At 41.6% G+C, this 26008-nt stretch overlaps 1 protein-coding gene across 6 annotated transcripts in view; it reads left to right on the top strand.

Moving 5' to 3' along the window:
• The window catches only part of RBM33 (RNA binding motif protein 33), a 105703-nt gene extending 87214 nt beyond the window's left edge, over positions 1–18489 (top strand). For 5 of the 6 annotated variants that reach the window (XM_055710209.1, XM_055710213.1, XM_055710212.1 and 2 more), the window contains 2 exons: positions 11243–11331; positions 11531–18489. In XM_055710209.1, coding sequence (XP_055566184.1) covers positions 11243–11331; positions 11531–11579 — 138 coding nt within the window. In that variant the 3' untranslated portion in view covers positions 11580–18489. Of the gene's footprint in view, positions 1–11242; positions 11336–11530 lie in introns of those variants that run through there. The other variant, XM_055710210.1, reaches the window with a different exon arrangement.
• Positions 18490–26008: the final 7519 nt, after the last annotated feature.

Below are 26008 nucleotides of genomic sequence, written 5' to 3' on the forward strand. Positions count from 1 at the left end.
TATTCATACGGTCCCAAAGCACGTTTATTCAGTGTTTACTTGCTAAATCTTGCATGAGAATATTAGAAGGAGATTAATAGAGGCCCTGCTAGGAAATACTCACAATTGACAGAAGTTATTGAGAATGTGCTAAAAAATTTATTCAGTACTTGCTGTTTCATAGCAGACTCTAAGTTCTGTTCTCTCAATTCAATGTCACAGACCAGTTTAGAAGGATGTACTTACAGGAGAAAAAAATAACTAATTTTCTAGTGGGATTTGATGTATCCCTGTGCCCTATAGAACTTGTGTTCTTGCAGCAGCATCAGCTGTACCTTTGGAAATTATGGTTTCAAAATCATCTGTTTTCACCTTCTCAAAGAACTAGAAGTAGTACTTGAAAGAGATGCTTGAATTTAGCTAATCGTGCAGAAGGCTTTTGTGTTGATTCTGTATTTGAATTTCAAGTCTGACTTACCGAAGGCTAGAGATATCCTGGCTTGTTTGTGGCTGAATGATGTTTCACAAGTGTGGATGGTGAGATACGCAGGGGTGAAGCGATCCTTTTGTAGGAAGAATATGAGACCGGTACCACCATATGCGATATTTAGCCCTTGGGGGTGGGGTTTTTTTGGTACCATGAGAAGTGTTACCACAGAAGTATTAACGCACCAAATGAGGAAGAGGCAGCAGCAATTATAAGTGCCTTGTAAGACAAGAACTGAAAATCAAATGTCTGAAAATTTGTGTTGTCCCTGTTCACAGCAATCACTTTTATATAGATAGTGCTAGATTTTCAGAGATCAGTAGCCTGAAGTGAATGAGTGGATTTTGTTGTGGCTGTAAATTAATGCTTCTACTAGTGATTGTGCTCGGTGCTGTACAAAATCCCTCGCCAACTTGAAATGGTCAGGGGGCTTTGATAGTGAAGGGATGCTCTACTTGGTTATATCCTCATTCTTCCTTTAAAATGCATTTCATGTCAGTGACTTGCAATGAGGAGTATAGAAATGAGCCACTGAAGAGAGCCAGGTAGTGAATGCCAACGCAGGCTTTTTGAGGGTTTCATGCATGAGGACAGAATGTGTGAGAAGCAAGGGCAGGTCATGGCCATGGCCATGGCCATGCCCAGAGCAAAGAGATCTTGAGCAGTGCCGAGCTCTGATCTAAGATTAAGTGGTGCAGCTTGATGAACCGAAATAGGAGTTTGGGGAGATGACTGTAGTGAGGAAACAGCAAGGTGAGAAATTCAGCCACTTTTTTTGAAATTAAGCGAGGTGCCCAGGTTTTCAGCTGGTTGAGATAAAGTTCAGGAGGTAGTATGAGGAGGGAAAGGGGAGCCAGTTGTAGCTGACTCCATCTTTAAGAGGTAGAATATCCTGTCTCTAGCTATTGACTATATTCAGCAAAATTTTCCTTGACGAACTGAACTCTTGAGATACCAGTTTCTTGATTTTTATTTATCTTGGGGGGTGTGTGTTTATTTTCATGCTTCTTTTTTGCAAATGTAAAAGAAATTTCAAATCCGAGTCAGATTATCTGTTATCTGCATACCTGGGCAGTGTCTTAAAATGACATGTACTGATTATCCAAGACCAAATACCTGGTTAAAGGTCCAAACTGTTGGACATACGCCTGTAATGGTAAGCGAAGCATCTTGCTTCAAGGCAATGTGCAAACAGAGCTCATAAATCTGAATGTTGCCTGGTGTATCAATTCCTGCTGCAGTCAAGACGTGAATGTGGGAATGGCTTTGCTGAGGCATAGCTCCCGGAGAAGGGGAATGACCTCTGCTCCTTGACAAGAACAGATCACGAGCACTTGTCCCACCTGGTACAGGAGTTCTGCTTAATCCATACCTTCCCTACTGGTGCATCTGTAGAGCAGTTGATCCCACACCAGCTCCTGTTTTCAGATGCATAGCAGTATCCCAATTTTGTTGCAGTGTGCTTGTCCTGCATGTGTTTTCTCAGGAAGAGGATCTTCACTGCCATAACAGAAAGTTTTATTGTATTTATGGAAAAAGTGTATAATTTATCAATGGAGTGAATGGGGAGGAAGAGATTGCTCTGTTTTTCTGGGTACAAATGGGTTGGATTTTTATTTTTAGCTTTTTTATGTCAGTATCATTATTGAGGTACAAATACTTTGCAGAGACTTTCCTCAATGTGTAGTGTTCAGTGCCGTCAGCTTGCATTGAGGGGGTGGTCAGGGGTTGGGAATAGCTAAGGACATATAAGAGAAGCTGAAGGAGACTTTCTCAGTTTAAGCTGGAAATTCAGCATTTTTTCCCTTATACCTTAGAAATGGAGAAAATTATCTTTTCCCATATATGAGCTTTGAAATACCCTGGATTGCTTAGTCACTGAAGGCTCTCTAATTCTCATCGTTGCTTCATTAAAACTTCTCTGTTACTAACATAGGAGAAAAAAAGACCATTAAGATTCTGAAGATACTGAATAGGAGAAAATCTTTGGGGCTCCAGGAACAGCCCCTGAGTCATAGCTGCATTTTACAACTCGAACATGATTAATTTAGCTGGAGAAGTGTTTCCTTTCAACATAGGGCTTGCTGTCAGACTCTTTCTGGACAGGATAAGCTTTCAGATACAAATAATACACCTGCAGTAAGATCTGAGTGCTGAATCTAAAATAATTACATGCTATAAATAAAATTATGTATTCTGACGTGTTGGAATGTACAGAAGATTTCTGAGCACACCTCCAAAATAGAGCCTCATGGGGGCTGCTGGAGCAGTGACATTGAGTACACATCCATCCAGAACCACTTGCTAAAGTAGATTACTAATAAATTGCAAAGGTCATGAAATACGCTGTGCATTTTTGTGGTGCTCTTGAATCCAGGTTTAACGTTTACACTGTCCAGAGAGGCTTGTGTTCAGCTAGTTGTGCCACCTTCAGATATTATTTTTTTTTTTTAGGATGGTGGCAGGTAGAGGGAATCATTTGCTAGATCTCCAGGTAATTTGATATTCTGTGGAGGTAGTCTGTCATCATCTTTAATTATTTTTTCTTACATCAAATGATTGCAAACATAAAACATCCGTGCCAAAATCTCAGTATTGCTTTCTGAAGATTTAAGATCATAAATTCTGATGTTAAAAGGAAAAATAAATACTTGGAAAAATTCCCAGTGTTGTATATCAGAGATGATGAGAATGTATTGATTGTAGGTATATTTTGAGTAGTTTTACAAATATGGGTTTTACTCTGATAATGTAGTAATTTGTTTTTTGGTCTCAGAAGGGAAAAACAATTGCCATGTTGATGTGCTGCTCTTCACTTTCTTAGAGTGACAGTGCTACCTAGTGCTCAGTTAGGGTAAAAGCAACCATCTGCATTGACACTTAAAAATTGCTGAATTTAGTTTAAAGACATACTGGTGGAAATGAGAAGCACACATGGAGGAGCACGCCCAGAACATGAGTCCTCTTGCAGATCAGCGGGGTGGTTCTCCACATGACAAGGCACACAAGGCGTGCAGGGCTGGCAGGGTGACCTGTGTGGTCTTCCTACCTGCAAAAACATTTTCAGCTGTTGTAGAAGCTGTGGGAGGAGACATGACATGGGCAGTCCTGCTCCATCCCTGGGGCTAGGGGAAGAGAAGAGCAGCTCCATCATGTGCCTGTCCAGTTCAGCCCTGCTGTGGAGCAGTATGTGAGCTGCAGATGCCCAGCTCAGTGATGGGAGAAGATCCTTTCTTCTCATCTCATCTTGCACACGGAGATGGAAAGCTGAGCACTTTTACAGGCAGATACTAGAAAGTCAAAAGGTAGCAGAAAAAAGGGACAGAAGGTGGAAGAGATTAGTTGCAACAGCTGAGGATAAAATAAATACATTCTATCCCAGCCTCTATGCCTGTTGGTAATGGCTAGGAAGGGTTGCTCCCAGGAAAAGGTGCTTCAGGTGTCAGGAGACTGCAAGGATAATAAAAATATGTCTGCATTTATTGATGGGACGGAAGAATAAATGGAATGTGATCTTTCTGTTTAGGAAGTGCCTGCCATGCTGCTATTTGACTTGTTGCAGAGCAGGTTGGATCACGCGCTGGAGACTGTTAGTTAGGAAAGTTTATACTTTCTTTGTGTATAGACATGTTTTTCACAGCTTCGTGTGGACTGCCACTCCTAATCCTAACCCCAGTGATGAATTGAATGTGTGGTCTATCAGGTAGTCCATTTACTTCGGTGGAAGAAATTAAGTAAAGGAGAAAACTTATATTTCCTATATGTCTCTCTAATTGAAATGAGTGCTTGCTCCAGTCTCACTCCTACCTGCTTGCTTTCCATCTCTCAGTGCTCTGTTATCTCCCTTTTAACATCTTCTCTGTGTAACCTCTAAGAGTTTTTGTGTCAAAGATGTTTGCTTTCTGCAAGCGATCCTCGTTTTCTACTTGTGGATGTCCTGCTGCTTGTCTCAAGGCTCTTTATTTTGCAGTAAAGCAAAACTAGAGGTTATTATGCTGCTATTATCATACAGGCTATTTTAATGTAATTTCGGCTGATATTGTTAAAGTGTAGATTTAATTGCAGAGCGTGTGTAAAGGAGAAATTTGAGGGCAGCGTAGGTCTGCAGGCCTAAAGAGGTCTGCAGAGGGAATGGTCCATTTGTGATATTCATGCTTTAGTTGCTGTCAGTGCTTCAGTTGCAGAAAAAGCCAGAGCTGCTGATTTCTTAAGTTGTTGAATTAAATGGTATGTTTAAAAACAGTTTGTAGGCAACCTCTCAATCAAAAGCATGAGTGATCATGAAATAGTCGTTTTTTTGTATTTTTCCATTCAACACAAGATCTGCATCTTCCCATGGCAGTGCCTAAGGAAGCAGAAAGAGGAGATAATCAAGATCAGTTTGAGCTCTATGCTGTCTAAATTCTTTCCATATGAAATACTCCTGCTCAGCCTAAACCAGTTTTTTATTTTTAATGCTGAGGATATGTCAGAATGTAATCTCTGTTCTCCAGAGTCAAATGGGAACATGCCCAGAATACCACTGATCTCAGGTTGGTCTCGGGAAGCGCTGTATGGTAGATCTGTATGCCTGAATCCATAAAGTAAACTAGTCATTTGAAATCCCTTGGAAGTTGTTGTATGTATTGTCAATCCTTTACACCTGAGTGGATCTGGGAAGGGGTTTTCATCCTCTGGTGAACATCTGACTAGGTCAACTTAAAGAGAAGATGTGAATGAAGTTGTTCACTCAGAGCGGTGACGTTTGGGGAAGATTGTGATATTTCAGTTCAGGAATTAATGATAGAAGGAGAGTCTAGTGGAGCGCAGTGTGGCAGCAGGGAGATCTCTTGTGGAGGAAACGTGAGTGTCCTCCCATTAAATGGGAAGTCAAATGATGCCCGTCTCCAGAGGCAGTGCTGCATGGCCGTTTGTTCCCTGCTTCACCCAACTGCCCTTTTAAAATCAGTAGGTTACAGAATAATACTAAATTCAGATCAAATTCCTAATGAGGTGCAATACTTTGGGAAAGATAAACTCCTATTTTTATCATTATAACAGAGACCATAAAACTAAGGATTACTTTAGTGTTACGTGCTCTTTGAAAATGAGAGAACGGTTGTCTCTGGTACTGTATGAAGACCTGTCTGATGCTGTTAGCTTCTTCATGATACTGCCTTGGGTCTAAAACCAACACGCTGAATTACTTTTTCAGAAATGTGTATTGGGTTTGCATGGCAAGGTTTTGGCAGTGGGGGGGCTACAGGGGTGGCTTCTGTGCGAGGCCACTAGAAGCTTCCCCTGTGTCTGACAGAGCTGATGCCAGCTGGCTCCAACCCAGACCCGCTGCTGGCCAAGCCCATCAGCGATGCTGGCAGCTCCTCTGGGATAATGTATTTAGGAAGGGAAAAAACCCCAGTGCAACAGCAGCTGGAGAGAGGAGCTGAGTCTTATGTGAGAGCAGCAGCCCTGCAGCCCCCCAGGTCAGTGCAGGAGGAGGTGGGGGGACTCCAGGCGCCGGAGCAGAGGTTCCCTGGCAGCCTGTGAGGAAGACCGTGGTGAAGCTGGCTGTCCCTCTCAGCCCATGGAGGTTAGTGATGGTGCAGACTCCCACCTGCAGCCCCTGGAGGACCCCATGCTGGAGCAGGGGGATGCCCGAGGGAGAATGTGACCCTGTGTGAGTCTCATGCTGGGGCAGGCTCCTGGCAGGACCTGTGGCCCCGTGGGGAGAGGAGCCCACATTGGAGCAGGGCTGCTGGCAGGGCTTGTGACCCCGTGGGAGACCCACACTGGAGCAGTGTGTGAAGAACTGCAGCCCGTGGGAAGGGCTCACGTTGGAGAGGTTCGTGGAAGACTGTCTCCTGTGGGAGGGTCCCCATGCTGGGGCGGGTGGGTGGTGTGGGGGGGAAGGAGGCAGAGACAATGTGTGATGAACTGACCCCAGCCCCATTCCCTGCCCCTTGTGGTGCTTGCAGGAGGAGGTAGAATGCAGCAGTAAAGTGGAGCCTGGGGAGAAGGTGTTCTTAAGACTCAGGTTTATTCCTCATCCTACTCTGATTTGATTGGCAATAAATTAATTTTCACAAGTCGAGTCTGTTTTGCCCATGACAGTAATTGGTGAGTGATCTATCCTGATGTACAATATTGTGCTGGAAATACAAGTTAGATATATTGTGGGGAAGCAAAAATAATACTGAAAACGTGATGGGTAAGCTTCTATTCTTGGGCAAACTCTACGATCGCTAATGCAGTAATTCAGGTTTTACTTTAAAAATGAAAGGTGAATGCTTGTACCTGTATGGATTTTTACATTAATGAAACACATTAGACAGTGGTACCAATAATTTTGAAAATTTAGTAGAGCGTTCTTTACAAGTAAGCTGGCTGATACAGTGGATAGTCTGATTGGTGAAAGATTATGATTAAAAGTAACAGCTTTCTGGGAGGTTATTTCAGGATCACCTTGTAGCGAATGTACAAGCACTAAAACTATTTGAGAATGTTAGGGATGCTAGAAGCACTGAATGTTACCAGTGGGGAAAAAAAAAAGACTGCCAAAGTATTTTAAAAAATTTTAAAAAATGAAGTGTGTTAAACTATCAAGGTAACATGATGAAGATACACAAAATTAATTTTGTGTTTGGAACCAACAAAAGTAGAAGCTGGTGAAGTAAATCTTTGAAGATAATGCCTTCAGCAGCACTTTGAGCTAATAAAATTCCACAGGTTACACAAAAAAAATGTGTTTTCTTTAGACTATTGCTGTTAACATGATTCAAATGCAGGATCAGCTCTAAACTGCATATCATCCTGCATTCAAGGAGACAGAAATAATCCAATAGGATGAGTATGCAGTTATTTTACTTCAGGTTTCCACGGAAGTGGAACGCTAGTTTGTATGCTCAGCCGATAACCTATCTGCTCGGGGTGGAATAGCAGCAGCTCAGACCTACACTCTGGCAGAATCGTACCTGCTTGTCCTGTGCCTGACTGTCAGTGTTGTTAAACATAAAACTCAGGATCTGAATAGTAATGCAAGTAAGGAGATACTGTCCCAAAATCAGAACATAAATTTTCAAGAGATCTTTGTTAGCTGGATGAGTAATGTTCATACTTGCAAGTCACAGTAAATGAAGATTTGTTTGAAAACTCAATGTAGGTCACGATTTCTGTTGAGATATTAAAAATCTTTGTCAGCAAAGATACATTTGTGGTATTTCAGGCCATGGTGGTCATATCGTCAAAGTAACTTGGCAATTGTTGCCTTTTCTTGTTAAAACAAAACCTGAACTTTTTTTTATACCTAAATAAGGTGTATATACCTAAAAAAGAGTGAAGTGATTTCTGCATCATTTTCAACACATAGTTTGAACACAGTGGAGGCTGAGAATTTGTATTAAAACTATTCTAATTAAATTTTTTCGGACAGTTTCCAACTGGAGAGGTATTATTTGTGTTGCATTAGTTCCCTCTTTTGTTAAACCTAGGTACGTGTAACTGCAGTAGTTGAGAAGACCCTGGGCTGTGTGATGGGGGGTGGTTAGGCAGTTCAGCAAAGGATCAGATGGGTTGCCTTTTTGTTTTCAGTTGTCTGTATTGACAAGTGAAATGAAATCTGATAAAGATGCTTTTCAGTAGATCTATCCAAGAATTGATGCCTTGTTGCCAAAGCAATTGAGTATTAAAATGTATTTAGTGGTTTGATTGCAGTGTTGGATGGTTTGGGGTTTTTTTCCTTTGGAAAATAAGACAGTAATGCAACCTAAGAACAGACTGTGACATAATACCCAAACTAGTCCGTCAATAAACTTTATTAATTCATATGAAATTTTAAATAAGTTGTCTATAATAGTATTTAGATACTTCACCTAATTTTGTTAGTAAGTCTGCACTACAGCAGAATGTCTTTCTTTAGTCAGTTTTTTGTATACTAATTACTCAGCAGCTTCTTAATAATTCATCATTACGGGTGTATAAACTGCAAAATCGAATCTTGCTGCTGTGCATCTCAAGAATATTAATGCAATAATAGATCCATTCTTGTGGAAAAGGTCACTGAGTGCAGCTTGTCGTCTTCATTTGATCACAAACGGGTCTGGAGTGTAAGGCATTGGGAGAAGTAACCTGTGGTAGTTGTGTGAGACCTGACTTTGCGAGGGTCTGTTGTCAGCAGGACAGCTCGGGGGGGAAGACAAGCAGATCGATGGTAGAACATGCAGGGTACAGCTGAAGGGATGCATCTCTCAGTTCTTTTCCAGCCTCTCTTGTTTGACTGTTCTCTGAAATACTCATCCTTTCAGTGATTTAAACAGCTTTTTCTCATATTAAAAGTATCAAGTTCTTTTGAAAGGAACAGATTTACTTCTCTTTTTTTTCTTTTTTTCCCTTCTTATTTGTAATTCTGAGAATTTTTTTCAACTCTTACAAGTCTCTTGTTTATAAATCTTTTTTAATGGCTGTGATTAATTCTTAGTCTTCAAAACTTAATCCTTAGTGATAGGACTTACTTAATCCTTAGTTCTCTTCTAGCCAGAAAAGTGATGTCAAAAGGATGTGTATTACATACAGTTCTATAAATAATAATAAAGTGGCATCAGTAAAGGAGGAGAACACAAACTTCAACACCTCCTTCACCTACTCCAGTAGATAACTTCCAGGAGAACTGAGCTTTGTCCAGGGTCTTTCACTGACGCTTTCTGCAGCATGACTGTATTCTCGTTGGTAAAATGTGCCTAACCTTGTCCAGAGCTTTCTGATTAAAAAACCAAAAATCATCTGCCAAGTGTTTTCATTTTTTAAAGCTAAAACCCATCCCTGCCAGCTCAGAAACTGAGAAGTTACAGTGACTTAGCTAAACCTTTCCATTGTAGCAGCTTTCAAAAAACTATACAGTGCAAATTAACCTGCTGATGCTTATCGGTTTTGCTGAATCCTTTAACTTTTCCTCAGCTTTCACTTTGAAACCACAGGAGTGACGGAAGTATTAAACTTCTGTGATTTTCCTGCTGAGAGGGAAGTTTCCTGTCAATTACGAGAAGGTACAAGGTAGCTACTGCCAAAATTAATTACTTTAAAATCACAGATAAGTTACAGAAAGAGCCTAGAGCTGAATTGTCAGGCTTAGATACAGAGAATTATGTCTATCAGGTGCCTTGGCTCTTGTTAAATAGGCATCTTATCAACGTGAGGCTTACCTGTTCAAAAAAGATGTAAGTAGGCAATTTTAATAGCAAATTTCATCTAGGCATTTGACATCTTGCTTAAAAATGCTGCATTCGATTGAATGAACAGGGAACACATTAGTTGGGTTAAAAATTCTTTCACTGAGAGATCTCAAAAGTATGTCACCCTTAAAATGTATCAACGAGTGTTCCCTAGGAACAGTTTAGTCTAAAGACATGTGGTACTTTTTTAATAGTCTAGGTGATGATACAGAATTTTTGCAGGTGAAGTTTAAAATCCTGGAGTGTGACCATCAGAGTGCTGGAATCATCCAGATGCAGGGGGATGCTGCTGAGCTCCAGGCTACACGTAGGATCAGATAATCAGGCTAATACCTACCCATCGGTAGGTTATAATAAAGTCCAGAAAAGTCTTAACGTGCCTATATACATACATAAACATGTGTGTGTGTATATATATATAAAAAACTCAGTACAAACCAGGATTGGCTTTATTAGAAACTTGCACGCCGAAAAGGTTAGTAATTCTCTAATTCTGTATCCAAAGCTATAAGAACAATTGGAAACTGGGAGGTGAATCAGGACAATTCTGTCTTGGATGTGCTGAGCGGAGCCCATCCAAAACTCCCTGTGAGGTACTGGAATCACCGTGGCGTTGGGGGTGTACCTACTGAAACGTGTAAAACCTCATCTTCTCGAATTGCTCTTTTTGAAAAGTACACTGTTATAATTAAAGTGCTAACTTGAAGTATCAACTTGAATAATAAGTTAATACATTAATAAATAAATAAGTCTGATAATTTCTCATTACCAAGGCCACAGGATTGCTCTCTCGAATCATCTTGGCATTGTCTGAATGTCCTGCTAAGGCAGGGAGCAAGGACACGTGTTCTCCAAAGCCCTGGCTGAGGCATGCTATGGTTTTGGAGACCTCGATACTACATAGGGGGTTTTTTTTGATAGCTACAGTGTTGTGAAATGCTGCTCTCATGGTACGGGGCAGCACATATCAGATGGACTTGTTTGGGTAGACGTGTGTTGCATGGTTTCCCATTACTAGGAGGGCTTGGAAGTGGTGACCTAAGCCATCTCATCGGGGTTGTGTGGTGGTTGGTGTCAAGAGCTAGCCACTTGTTTTTGTTAAAACAGTGTGAGGATATACAGTGTGTAGAGATCAAAACCTACTGCTGCTTTTCCCTGTTTCTATCCTGTTTAACCTATGGACAGCCCTGATCCTAAAACGTACATCAGGTGAATGACTCCAGTTGTTTCTGTGTGAAGTTGAGCTCTGCCCAGTGGAATGTTTCTTATTCGGTTCATGGGAGTTTGGCTGCAGGGTTTGGTTCATCTGTATGGACTGAATTGAAGAGCTGTTGCCTTTGCTTAACGAGCAATGGTCTGGCTTTTCCATTGGTACAGTTGCTTAATGCCACCAGCTCAGACAGCTTCAGCTGGGTCCCTGACTGCAGTCTCAGAGGGCTTTTTCCATTCCCTTGACACCAATAAAAGAAAAGAGATATGGCAGAATTTCAATCCGTTTGGTGCAAAATGAGGTTTCGTAAGTGGACCTCTTAAGTGAATTTTAAAAATATGTTTTGGCTTTTTGTCTCTACAGAGTTTACAGATGCTTCCTCAACAACGGAAAGCCATAGCAAAATTTAAGGAGCCAGCACATGCTTTAGCATTTCAACAGAAATTCCACAGGTAAATAAGTAAGCACTGCTGCTGCTGCCTCGGTTCCTTCCCTCCCTTCACAAGATTAAATCAGTCTCCTCTGCTCACTGTCTCTCTTAATCCAATCAAGCATCTGTTTATTAGTGACCTTCATAGAACCTCCTTGTCTGTTCTCCACCCCTAGAATCAGTTTGAGTACCAGGTTTAAATCTCTTTTAACTTTCAACAGGCACATGATAGATCTGTCCCACATAAACGTGGCACTGATAGTTGAGTGATGTCTGCTGAGAGAAACCCTGACACTAACAGAAGCATACTGTGGAGCTACATGAGGCACAGTGGCAAAACCATCGGGTTGTGAAACCTTTCAGCTTAGTCTTTAATTGCTATGTTGAACTACAGAAAGCAGCAAGATGTTCTCCAGAAGAGCTGAACTTGAGAGGATCTGCAAAAGTGGAATTTCTGTTTGGTTTGTTCACATTCTGTTGTAACCACGTGGAACTACAGATGTTTTCTTCAAAATGCTTTCAATGCATGTAGACACTGTTCTTCAAGATCCTACTGTGTGACTACAGTGACTTGAGCGAGAACGTTTACATCGAAAGATTGAAAAACTTTCTTCATAGCAAAGAATATTTGATAATGGTTGCTCTTATCTTCAGTGCGAGGTATTTGAATGAAAACTCACTTTTCTAAACAAAACACATTAGTTACGTTGCGTATCTGAGAGCACAGAAGGTATTCTTGCATAGATTTAAACGTGGTCTACTTCACTGAATAGCAGTATGCTGAGAAGCTGTGGAGGTGACACTGGAAAATTGTAGTTTTGATCGTTGTAAATAAGTTCAGTCTGTCTTTGCATTTTTCTATTCCAACCCAGATTTCCATCTTCTCCTTCCAAGTCCACTTATTCCATAAAACCCTGTGTAGGAATAACACGGCTGTATTTTCCCGTGGTTGTTAGAAACAAGGATCTTTGCCCTTCAGTAGCATCGTGGGGTAGTGAACTGCAAGTTGTACCTAGGTTATTTTAAATGACCCTTTTTCCAGACACAAGGAAAAAGAAACTTTTGGTGGCTCACTTGAGAAATGTTACATGGAAGAGCGATGCATTCCTAATAGCTCTTTTGGGCTAGCATTTCATGATTGCCTTATGCTTTATTTTGATTAGTTTTTTTCCTTTGAGATTTATTTTGTGACTTAACGCTGAACCATAAGAAACGAGTAACTGAAAGGACTTGGGTTGATGTGGTGTTCCCCATAAATACAGGACTATAAGGACATTGTGAATCTGCTGGTGGATGTGGCAGTTTCCAAAAATTACATGCAAACATTAAGGAGCTTATATTTTATTCAAAGTAAAATGTGTGATATTTCCTTTTGGTTAGAACCATCTAGATGGTGTTGCCAAAGGAACAATTTTTTCAGTTACTTCTGAATAAACTTAACTAAAATGTCATCTTTATATTGGATTCCACTTTTTATGAACGTTTCCATAGTTTTTAGACTGTGAGCTTTTGCTTGGTCCTTTATTTTAGGAATACTTTTAAGAACTCCACCTACTAATCGAGCAGTTGGGGTGGGCTGACAGAAACCTTACAGGTTTCTTACCTGAGTGACCGCGGAAGAATATTATTGCTCTGTAATGAAACAGCTGCGAATGGGGTCCAAAATAGGCATGCCAAGCATGGAAAGCAAGTTTATATTACCATAGATCTTTTAAATTACTATTAAGATTTGATGGTAGCCAAATCATAAAGACCTAATTGGCTTTCTTACAATTTTGGTCCAGATTTTCAATTAAGTAGAAGCTACTAAAAATAATGATTGAATAATAGATCCTGTCAAAAGTCATCTAGGTAAAACTGTTCTTTGTTCATTGAAATCATACAGAATACTGTGGTACTTTGGTAATACTGCACCGGGAGAAATACTGAAAGAATACTCTTAAGCCTGTGTACAACATAGTGATGAGACACAGGAACATCATGAGAATTTTGCATGGAAGTTAGTTTTACAGCCATCTGTATAGTTCCTCATTTATGCATATTAAATAATATTCAGTACAATTACTATACAGAAAGTGCTGTTAGTGCTTCAGGGTAGAGCCAAGCCCAGGACAGAGAATGAGCTGTAGGTAGGAGGTGCCCAGCGGGAGCCGACCCTGAAGATGTGCGAGGTGATGTGCCCCCTCCCACCGCGAGCGCTAGGACCCCTGCGCTGCCGCCTCAGGTTACGTAGTTTTTATTTTAAAGAAGTAAATTCTCATCTTGGAAACAAGTCATTAAACAGTTATTCATGCCACTGTTAGGGAGCAGCTTCTCTGTGATGAGAAGGATGGGAAGACGTGTTGGAGTGGAGCGGTAATGGTGCGTGTCGGGAAATCTGGGTTAGATGCGAATGCCAGACAGGCCAGCAGCTGAGTTCAGCAGTAGGAACATCTGCAGTTGATCAGCTGTCCTGTCAGAAGCAAACGTTATTGGGGTTAGAGGGTTTCTTGGAGCCTAAGAATATGGGTTTGATTCAAAAGTCAAAGTAGTTTGTAGAAATGCTCCAGCTTTGGGTTTTGAATCCATCCCAAAGAGGCTGAGGTTCAGCCAATTTTAAGTTTTAAGAATTTTTATTCAGTTGGGTTTGTTGTTTTTGTTTTTTGTTGGTTTGTTGGTTTTTTGTTTTTTGTTTTTTGTTTTTTTTTTTTAAATTGAGACAAATGTGTGGCTTTAGAATAAAGATGTGAAATTGCCTCAGATCTATTTTAAATGCAGGAGGCAACATAAGCAATGCCTGTTTAATGACTACATGCACCCTCTTTAAAGGCAGTTGCAGTTGGTTATTGCTTGTGCATAGACAGGGTACGGGCGGATCGCTGGTTATGATTTTAGCTGCTTATCGCAGTCAATACTTGGGTACCTGCTGTACCTTATTATATGTAAATATACTATATGTATGTATGTCTGTATGCATTTTATTATATACATACATACATACATACTCACACCCTGTGTTGTCACCATAACTCTCTAATATCTTAAACTCAGTAGCAAAAGTAGCAATTAGGTGAGTCATTTGTTAAAATGTTCCTGTTTTGTTAGTTCTCAAATCCTGACTTAAAAGTGGATCTCTTGGCAATGATCAGTTTGGATGATAACAGCTCTTTTAGATCCATTTGTTGTCTCCTCCCAAAAAAAACCCAAAGAAAGCAGAAGTAAAACTAGATGGACGTGTTCTTGCCATGTTCTCTTTCAGCACATAGTTAAATCTGAGCATCTTCAGTTCACTTTCTTGGAAGATCTGTTGCAACCATTATCTTGTTCTTTCTTTATCATGCATTCAAAATATGATGCAAAATGGAAAAAAAAAAGGCATTTAATGTAGTATGTAAATATTGACCTTTTAAAATTAAAATGTTACTTAAAGTGCTTACAGTCAACCACATCTTAGCTATTTGTTAGTTTTTTGTGTTGTCTTATCTAAGTTTAATGGATACAGTTCCATAAATGTTGTGGTGTTTTTGTGTATATCTTCAAATTTTTATAAAGATGCTAGTAAGTCAATACATATATCCTGATCTGTGTATTATTTGTTCACAGTTTCTATTAGCATAATTTTATAATGATTTTAATGGGCAACTCTAGTAGGTGATTATATGGAGCCAACTTTTTTTTTCAAATTATTTTGTTTTCCTCTTGTAGCAACTAATCATATTTTGCCTTGACTAAAAGATTGGATTGGCCATATGATCTGTGGTATTTTAGTGGAATGTTCTACTTTTTTTTAATTTAAAAAAAAAAATAAATCTCAGTCCTTTAACTTTTGAGGGGAAATACAGTGCGCTGTCAGACCAGGGCATGGGGTTTCTAGGTTTGTTCTGTTGTGCTGTACCAAGTACAAATCAGGTCTGTCGTGTAATATTGTTCTCAAAAGTTTGGGATATTTTGGTTTTACACGTAATTCAAGTTGGTCATGTAACACGTTGGTTCATCACAATGTTAGCAACTGATGTGGCACGTATGCTGTGTGATGGTTAGATGGGGCTTGGAGCAACCTGGTCTAGCGGCAGGTGTCCCTGCCTGTGGCTGGGGGGTTGAAACTAGATGATCTTTAAGGTCCCTTCCCGCCCAAACCATTCTGTGATTCTATGGAACTATGTGCAGTGTTGAAAAAACTTGGTATATGTGATGCTAGGCAGGAGGAGGACAGGTCCATAGCACCTTCATAGCTGGAGGAACTTGCATGCAAGTGTTTATCTCTTAAGTAGTGCTAGAGGATAAATTTAGACAGGGATGTTGTTCTTGGCCCGCATACATCTCCAGTATGACTTTGGGAAAGAAGAGTAAATACTGGCACACCCTCTGTAAAGTATTTGCAGATACCTAGTTTATTCCCCAATTTAAATCTGAAGATTCACTTCAGGTTTCCGAATTTCTGAGGAAGAAAAAAAAAAAAAAAAAAAAGGCCTTGTAGCCAGTAAAATGCATAGCAGACTGAGCATTTTAGTTCTTTGATGTCAGCTTTCCACTGCAAGGGTGTAGATGAGATATTTTTTTTCATAGAACTGTAGGTTATTCCAGAACAGCCTTCAGGGTCTTTGTTGTTTTTTTCTTAACGTGATCTAGGTACTTGAAATAAGAAAACAACTTGATGTTGAATTTTTTAATATTTTTTTTAAACATAGTAATTTTTTATCTGTTTAGTTTAAAATTGTGCGGTTTTCCTGGAAGCTGTAGGTGCTTCCTATCGTTACACACAGTAACTGCGTGTCTGTATGTGTGTGTGGGTGCGTTGCCCTTACGGCTGGGGTGCGAGGGCGGGCGGGAGGGTGCAGGGTTTCGTTTCTTGGGGTTGTTTTGGCCTGTTTTTTTGTCTAACTCGGGCTATATCTTGGATTTGTTCTCTGGTGTAGTATTGTGTTGTTCTTGTCCTCCGCGTAGTACTGTGTTTGTTACGTGAGTGGTAATACTCGCAGGTAGAAATCTGGCTTCACCTGTTCACTGTCAAAAAGGCATTTTTGTTCAGAGAAACAACAAATCTTTTTTTGAAATTATTTTTTGTGCTTTTGTTTTTTTCTTTTTAGCAGCATGTTGGGTGAGAAACTAAATGTGAAGGAAACAAATCCTGAACAGACTGCAGAAAGTTAGCTTATATTTTAGAAGTTATTTAGGGTAACATGGGGCTTTTGTTTCAATGTTACCTTAAATCATGCCTTAACCTCTGATTGATTCAGAAGCATAATACTTGGAAGTATTTTGTCTTCAATCAGTATCAAATCCTAAGGATTTTACGTAAGGTTTTTTTGTAACCTGATTTTTAATGATGGAGATTACCTATTACCCACATGAGCACAGGGTCTTGTGTACAAAAACACTGATTCATATTGGATCCTTACGTATACCAACTTCTGGTATAATATGGTTGGGAAGGATCATTTTGTTCTTCATAACGCTGCTTTTTGCAGGGTTGGGGTTTTTTTTATTTAAAAAAACACCTCTGTTTTCTACTTCTGTGCTTACTTTGGTGGAAAGTGTGGTCCTTATTGCACTAAAGAAAAAACCTCAAGGGGGAATTAATCTCACTGGGTCTTTTAGTGTTGCTTTCTCATTTCTTGGTGGAATGCACTGATTTTTCTAACTAACTGGAAATGGGCATTATATACACACGCTGTTTTTCAACAGGTTACACTGCTTTTATTTAATGTAACAGCACTTGGGTTAAGCGATTTTTGCCATCTAAATAACTTTAAACGGTATTCTAGATTAAGAATATTTTTGTAAAAGAGCCTGTGTACAGTTCAGTGTAGCTGTATTGCGATGTCATGTGTAGTCACTTGAAAGTTCACTACTTAAGACTGGTGTGTTAACGTTATGTTCGTTCAGTGGTTCAGGATTTTCTTCGTGTATATCTAACGGTTTTTAATACGCACTGGATTTTTTTCCTTGTGTCTGTCAGGCTGACTCTGGGACCTTACACTTTTATTTCTATTTATATAATAACAAAGCCATTTTTTCGCAGGATTTCTTTTTTAGATGGTGAAACATCTTTCAGCAGTTTACCTTCTAATTAATACACATTTTCACTTACAGATACAGCAAAGACAAGATGCTAACACTCATTTGTTCACAGCTGATCTTCCATACCATTGCATACGATTTTTATTGATACAAAGCGCCCTTACGATAAGTCAACTTTCTTTTTTTCCAGTGGTCCCCTTTGTCTCTACCCTGTGCTGTACCTCATTTCCATCTCATTTGCCTCCGTTTTTCCATTCCCACAAGGATATTTGTATCCTTGTTACGTTCCTGCTGTTTTCCCTCTCTTCACCTCTCTGGACTTTTCCTGCCTGAGTGCCTTGCATTCAGTCTTTCGCTCTACTTTCTGTTCTTACAGCTCTGCTGAGGATCCCTGAAACATAGCCCCCCCCACCCCGAGAGCATCGTCCTGTACTTTTCTTTGCCGACTTTGGTACATGAGGTTGCTTTTGCAGGTATCACACCTTAGGAGATGCTGCCCATCCCAAAGCACTGGAGAAGCAGTACTTAACAGTTTTGCTTTGCAGTTTTACCTGTGTTGGAGGATTAAACCATTTTTGTTTACATGCTCCAGCATTTGTGGCAAGCCAGGCGAAACAGGATTAACAACTCTTCTGTCCTTTTCACTTTTTCAGGAGTTCTGTTCTTGAATTCAGTGATAGTAATAGCACTTTTTTTTTATCGCTACGTAGAAATATGAACAGTCGACATGATTCTACCTCCTATTACTATTACTGAATGTGATCCTTCCTAACCTGTAAAGTCTTAAACACTGTATATATTTGGGTGTTTTGAGAATCACTTCAAATGTATTGCTCTAATCTGGATTACAGAGTTTGTTTATTAGCAGTTCAGGATATAAATTCAACAGCCGACTGTATCATACTGACTCCACTGGGAGTTCGTCTGCCTCATGTTTTCTACAGCATCATCTGCACAAGGTGTTTACTACTAGTTTCTGGAATGTAATACTGAACTATTACCAAGTCCTCCACTTCCATAAGAGATCTTTGTCGTACCGATTTAAGTGAATGTAAAAATGGAAACACAAAGATGATCTCATGTACAATTTTTTTTACATGTAACTCCATGCTTAAAATGTCAACATGTAAATATATTTATTGTACCTAAAATATGTCAATAAAACTTGATCTTTATCATATTTCCTCTGTTGTCTCTTGATGTACAACTTGAACTGCAAATCCATCAGAAGAAGCTTCATGTGCTGTTTTATTTTACCGTTTTTATTATGGTAGCATCTCTGGGCCCCTACTTTTACACCGGCATGGTAGCATGGGGTTCTTTCAGAGGTGTGCAAAGGTGCCCCAGGTGGAAGAACGAGTGACTGAGCATAGGTGATGGTAAAAGAGGCTTGTGCTTTTGTTGCTAACTCAAAGGGTCTGGAGGCTGACAAGGGTCTCATAACATAGGTATAGGAGGAAAGCGTGTGAGTGTAAAAGCTTTTCTGCTTCTTTTATTGGCCATGTCAGTACTGCTGAGATCTCTATTTTCAGAAACTGCCTGTCTTAATTTAGGACGTAAAGAGGAGCTCTCAGCAAGCTCGGTATGGTTACCATCAATTATGTTCTGAACACAATTATATCAACATAAATGGAGGCTAATTCCACTGGTGTATTGTGTATCAAGAAAAGAGGTCAGAATCGGCCACCTTGCACTTTGTAGGGTTTTTTTAATAGGTTGTTAAAATTACTCACAAAGTTAAATGTAAAAAATGCCATTATCATCCTGGTATCACTAGAAGTGGCTACCTGTGATCCAGCATACACATTTTCAGTGAAGCGTTACTAGCGTGCCACATCATTACTGGGGGCAGATCTCAAGAGAACAGTGTTACCTGGGGACAGACTAACGATACGCCACACTGTGTGTTTCTGCTTGCGCCCCAGTAGAGGACATATTAGTGACCAGCAACACAGTGACCTTAGAAAGCTCAATGAGGTAAAAAAAAAAAAAAAAAAAGCCTCTGCAGTGATTTTTATAGTGAGCAATGTAACAATAATAGTCTTTGCTTACAATGTTCCAACTTCGTTTTCAACTTGTGATTTTGTTTTGGATTAACAATAGGAGCACACTGTAAATATCCATCCAACTGCAGCATCACCTCTTCCACATCTCCTGCTCTACAGAAAGCTCCAAGCAAAAGTAAACCTCACCAAAAACCTCTGAAACTCAAATGTGATGAGTTCTAACTCCTTGCTGCTTTGTGCCGCCTTTCCCTGCCTCTGTTGATCTGCAATCTGTTGCAATCTGGGGCACAAATCTGTGTTTTAGCGAAGCTGGTGTACCTTTGAGCATCAACTCATCGGTTTATGCTTGCAGGACATGGAATGGGTTAACAATTGCACAGGGTTAAAACAAGCTCTCTTTTCGAGGGTGCAGGGTGGGATCATGCATACGAGTGGTAGTGGTTTTGAGAAGTTCAAAATGTCCTGCTGATGAACTGGTGATTTTGTAAGATCTCGGGATTCACGCAGGGGTGTGCTTTGAGAATTCGAAGGCTGACAGCTGCGAAGTGATGGAGGAAATCAGTGGGGCTACAAACTAGTTATTGAAGGGATGGAGAGGGAGTGACCAAGGGAGGTACAAATAAACCTTTAAAATCAAATACTGAGATGCCTAGTGGAGTGCTTCAAAAATTGGTCTTGATTGACCTTAATTTGTAAAGGTCTGGGCAGGAGGAGTTGGAATGTGCTCACCAAGCATGTTGGGAGGCCCATGGGGGAGGGCTCAGATAAGGAAGAGGTTCGTAGTATCTTAGAGGAACTGGATGAGCTAGAGAATTAAAATAATAGAGGTGAGATTAAATTCAATCCTGCAAAGTCCAAGAGCACAGACTCTGGTATTAATAAATAAGGATTTTTGCTATAAGGGCTACTGGGAAAAGAAAGAACAGCAAGTTAATTGCAGATAACTGATCTATGGATGTGGTGAACTATGAGAAAGAAGATGATAGCTTTTCTAGGATGGATGGGTCAGGCACTTCCCACATTGGAACTATTGGCTTGTATATGTGTAGTATGAAGATTTAATGCTGGATTTCAAAATGCAACCCAACCAATGACCTCCCTACTCCCCTAAGTAGAAACCCCCTTCTGAATATTTCAGGGAGCTTTTTTGAATGGTTCAGCTATTGAAGATATTCCCTGTTTTCACTCTACACATCCAGCCCCTCAAAGACCAGGGCTTAAGCTACAGAAAACATCCTTAGTTGGGTTCGATGCGAATTGACTGGTCACACGGTGCCACTGCTCCTTGATTTCAAATGTCAGTTCTGGTAACTGCTGAATATACATTAAATATTTTCACCCATCCGTGCTGTTCTGAAAAGATCCCAGGGGAAGGTACCCTTTCTACTGGTGAAAAATTAAACATGCTGACCTGGGAAAATCATTCTGTGGAGATGTGGTCAGTGTTGGGGATGGTTTGGAGTGGACTTGGGAGCTGGACATTTCCATTTCTTCTGATTCTAGTCCTGTAGTCCACGGATTGTTAGCTAATTAACAATCACTTTTCATTAAATTACTGATGAGAGCCTTCTACTTCCATAAGAAGGATTTTAAGACAACAATGAGAGGATGGACTAAATAGCCCAGTAGCCTTTTTCCAATCCTGTTTTCTTGGATCACAAACAAATGAGGCTGTGTCTTCCAAAATTTAGATATTCCTGTACAGCATCACGCAACCTTTCCTTGCAGCAAAGCTAGTAAGAACAGAGGGAGAGGGGGTTTGGAGGCATTTTCCTTCATGCATCTATGCATGAGTCAGGTGCACAACACAAGCTCTGTGCCTTCCATGGCCTTTTCCAAGATAACATCACAGGTACTTGGGACACTTTCTCAGGTACGAAATGCCTATGTAGTGCTGCACAGAGCAAAATGGTCCTGGGGCAGGTACTCGTGAGCGTAGGATGCTCTCTGGGTAATATTTAGGTTAGTGGTGGTGGCTGGCATAGAGTATTTTGCATGCAGGCAAAATCTAGTTCACTAGCATGGTCTAATCATAAAAAAAATGTTACATTTCAGAAAATTACACTTTAAGAAAAGTTGATAGCAGATACAATTGGCAATAATACTGAAGACCTGTCATCTGAATCCTTACTACTTTGTGCTTAGATAGATCTTTAATAGAACAGAGGGGCTGCTGTGAGTTTGCTCTGGAATAGATGTAAGATATTCAGTGCCCCTGGTACATGTCAGTTTGTCACTTCATATAATTTGGCTTTTTTTATTGTTACTAACCTCATTACTGAAACGGGCACTTCTGCAAACAATAGCTGGATGCAAAAATCTGCGTCCCAGGGAATAACTGGGATTTGGTCACTGGAGCCCAGGGTACTGTTTGTGAATTCCTGCATTGTAAATATGTCCTTTTCTATTTCTAGCCTGGATTTTTGTGTGACAAAATCAGTCCTGGGAGCCAAACCCCATTTAACTGAATGAGGAAATAATTTCTCTGTATATTGTCCGTCTTAAAGACTGCCACAAACCGGCCTCTCTGCAAAGTGATGCCTACAGTTCCTACTGCTATAAACCTTTCAGAGTGTTTAAAGGTGCTAGCTTATTGGAAAGGGCTTGGTTTTGTTCACTAAGGTCAGGAAAAATCACGGATCACATCAAAACAGGGAAGATGCATTTGCTTCCAGGTCTTGCCTGCGTTACTGTTAATCAGCCGTATCCAGCAGGAAGATGCGCGTCGCCTTTAATGGGGGGATGAGGAGCAGGAGGAGTGTAATCATCCCTCATCAGCGAGACCCTCAATCACTGCACTTCAAACAGCTGGGGGTACATAACCTCAGCTTCATTTGAAAATTTTAGTACCTTTTCTCTTAGCTGCTTCCATTTTATGCCTCCCCCCCCCTCATAAATTTTTATGATTTTTTTTTTAAAAGGAGAATTTATGGGTGAAATGGCAGAGACCTTGTGAAACGTGGAAGAGCTAAAAGGCTATCACGGTGGTAAATGAGGCTAAATGGTTCTCCATCACCAGCTGTTTAGAGTTCAGTGATTGAGTCTAACTGACAAGAAATAATTACCCCCTCTCAGAGAGGTGAAATGGGTCCTCACACTGTGAATGCTGCTGATGAAGGGGCTGTCCCGGGAGAAAGCAGGAGCCTTTCCAACAGTTTCTATGCCTACATTTTGGTTGCCTAAACCCCTCGCAAGCATCTTGCACTAGGGTTTTAACTTGCACAAGGTGATGTCCTTCCGTGACTCAGCGCATCTCTCCTGTCTTTCTGGTCCCAGGGAAGTTCAAAACTCTGACACACCTTGCAGCGATGAGCCCAGAGCCAAAGTATTCCCTGTATTATTGATTAAAACTGGCGAGTGTCTTTTAGCCTTTTTTATTTCAAAGCAAGAGCCCTTATGTTTCTTACTGTAGAGATGCGCATTAGGATCTAAAAGCACCTGGTTGGGGTTTTTTTTCTTGTTTTCTAATCAATTACAAGGAACAAATATGATGAGTGAATTTGTTTGCAGGCTGGAGAGAGGGAATGCCTTGACTTAAATTGGGGAAGGAAGAACTTGCAGCGCTCCAGTGTGAAACCTGTGTCTTCATAGATAATGCTGAAGCCAAATCCTTTTTCTTTTTTTAAATCACAAACCCTAAATATTTGGAACATACAAGAAACATTAGGCGAGACACAAAAATAAGCATGATGACGATGGCTTGAATGCCACTATGTTTCTCTGCTTTTATTGGTTATGTTACTGTATTGGTGAGAATGCAAATGCTTTGGATACATCGAAGCAGATGACAGAGTTAATTATTATTGCACAAGAGCCTGTCCAGGGTTGTGCAGCGTACTGCTCAAGCAAAAGCAGGTACCACCTCAGGTCAGCTCAGGAGGGTGAGAGGTTGTAGTGGCTGGAGCCTGACAACACTGTCACCATCACCCATCTAGTTTCTTTAGAAGATGATGACTGGTCACCAGATGGCTGCCGTGAGCCACCATGGTGCAAACAGGGCTTGGTGGAGCCTCAGCAGCGAAGGACCAACCCAGTGAGGCTCTGTATCGGTCTCTCAGTTTCATTACTCCTCATTTAAGTGGTTGTTTCTGATGAAACTGCATTTTGAGGTGAGGATTTCAGCCATGAAATGGCTGAGGACTCATGCGTTCCAACAGGCCATGTACCACGCATGCAGCGTCACTGGTTTGGCCTCCTCGTGATGTAAGCTGCTGCCACCTCAGCTTCTTCCCCCCAGTTTGGTCTCAGAAGGAGATGGGTTGGGCAGCGGTGACAAGGCAGTGTGCTAGAGACCACCGAGCCTCATGCCACCCCAGTGACAGACCCTGGCTGACACCGGTGATCTTCAATGGCGAGTGCATCTCCACTGAGCCGGGGGAGAGCAGCCACAGCATCCTCCGAGCATCCTCCTCCTGCCGCGCTGGCGGTGTCTCTCCATTTTGGTAAGAAAGGAGCCACTTGGTTTTCTTTGCTGGGAAGGAAAAGGGTGAAGAAACGTATCTGGGAACTGCTGCATCCTCACTTTTCCCTCTCCTCCTGCGGGAACAGTTAAACAAAATAGGTGGTTTATTGAGCACATAAATGCTTGTTTTATCAAAACAATATAAACAAATACCCTCAAAAGCCTAAAAATACCCTAAAAGAACGCCAAAATCCCACCTGCAAAACCTGCCAACCCACCAAGTGGAAAGACTCAGCCGGGAACAGACTCCGTCCTCCCATCCACCAAGCAAGCACATGCTCCCGGTCACCAGCGGCTGCCCAGCAGCAATGCCAGCTTCACCTGTCTGCTAAAACATGAACATGGAGGACAGGACTTTCCCTTTGTGAACCCATGTTGACTGTGCCTGACTATTGCATTATTTTTTCAATGCCTTTCAATAGTATTCAGTATAATCTTCTCCATAATTTTTCCAGGAACTGAGGTTAGGCTAATGGGTCTGTACTTCCCTGGGTCTTCCTTCACACCCTTTCTGCAGATTGGAACAACGCTGGCTGGCTTCCAGTCAGCAGGGACCTCCCCAGGCTGCCAAGACCTTTGGTACATGATGGAGAGGGGTCCTGCCGTAAAGGCTGCTAGCTCCTTCAGAAGTCTGGGATGAATCCCATCAGGCCCCATGGACTTGTGAACATCCAGCTGATACAGCTGGTCCTTTACAGTGGGAGAGATGAATCAGACCCAGGATCTCCAGCCAAGGGGCTGGGCAGCAGGGTAAGGGGTCAGGTAGGTGAAGGCGATGCTTACCCCAGGGATCATGGAGAGACCTGAGGGAAGGTAAGGAGAAACCTTCAGTGCTGGAGAATGGTCTGAGTAACCCAATCTTCAGTGCAGAGACAACCAGAAAGAAATTGGTTTCCTCTCACCTAGAAAAAGCAAGTGGTTCAGGGTTTATTCCCCTGCAGTTTTTTTCCTTTGTACCCAGCTGCTTCTGTCCTTTCTAAAAACCTCTTTGCAAAGCAGAGGAAGGGGTCGAGGTGACAGGAGCTCCCACCACACAGCTCCAGACAGGGTTTGGGCCGTGGTGCATCAGAGAGGCTCAGCTGGTGGGGAAACACGGGTCCCATTCTCACCATACTCCAACATGTCCTTAAATCCCCATCTCCAGGAACAATGTCATCAGGACCCACCTCCTTACATACTCCTGTCCATGGGGTCAAGGTCTTGAAGGTGAGCATTTTGAAACATCAAAAACTTGAAAGCAAATTAAAAAGTGCTGACGCACTCTATTCAAATCCCCTGGGTTTTTAAAAGTGCAGAGCAGGCAACAGAAGGGATGGGAACGTTCTCCATGAAGGTGCTAACTAAAGTTATAAGATATACATGGGTTTGCTTCCCAAGTGAAGATGTGAAGTTACCTATGACAAAAAACATGAAAGCCAAGCTTCACAAAAGTCCTCAGATTTTTTTAAGGTTGCCTTGTGTTGGTGAGTGCATCTTAAGGGAGGATGTGCCATTGTGGGAGACAGAGCAAACAACTGCTGCCAGCTCTCCAGAAGGTATTAAGAAAGGTGATTTTTGGCACTGGTTGCAAGGACTCATGCTGGGCATGATAGTACAAGGGCTTTTCTTCTTCTTTAACCTCATGAAGTTAAATAATTAAGTCTGGAATATGTCCTTCAGCCACACCTTGGCCCATCCCCAGGCCAGCAATCCATGATGCGATTCCCATAGGCACGGGGAGAAATTCTTCCCCCAGCACATCCCGCTCCCCTCCTGAGCCTTCTGCCCTGCTCGTGCTGCTTCTTCTAGTACAGGTGGTGGGATGGGGGAAGGCTTCCTCCCTGGGAAGGGGTCCCTCCTTCCAAAGGAGAGCCTGAGGCCAGTCTCTAATCCATTTGGTGGATCAGAGACCCATTTGAAGTGCTTACCTCCCCCTGCCACCGCCTGTCTCTACAGTAAGACTTCATGATGGAGGGACATGGACCCACACAGAGCAATGGGGTGGGCAGAAGCGCTGCCAGGCCACTGGGGAGGAGCAATGCTGAACGTGGTGTTGGTTGTGCCGGAGTTCTGCCTGCCACGCCAAGCCCAGAGGTGCTGGGGGAGGGGTCTGGGCAGGGGCTGGTGTGCCCAGGGGGAGGGTGGATGGGCTGCCCAGCCAGGCGCTACCGAGCTCCCCGGGGGCTGGCAGCACGCAGGGAGAGCAAGACCACGTTTCCCACAGGAATATGATCCTTGTGCCATTATTAGAA

This window comes from Falco cherrug, chromosome 4, assembly GCF_023634085.1.
Source record: "Falco cherrug isolate bFalChe1 chromosome 4, bFalChe1.pri, whole genome shotgun sequence".
NCBI lineage: Eukaryota > Metazoa > Chordata > Aves > Falconiformes > Falconidae > Falco > Falco cherrug.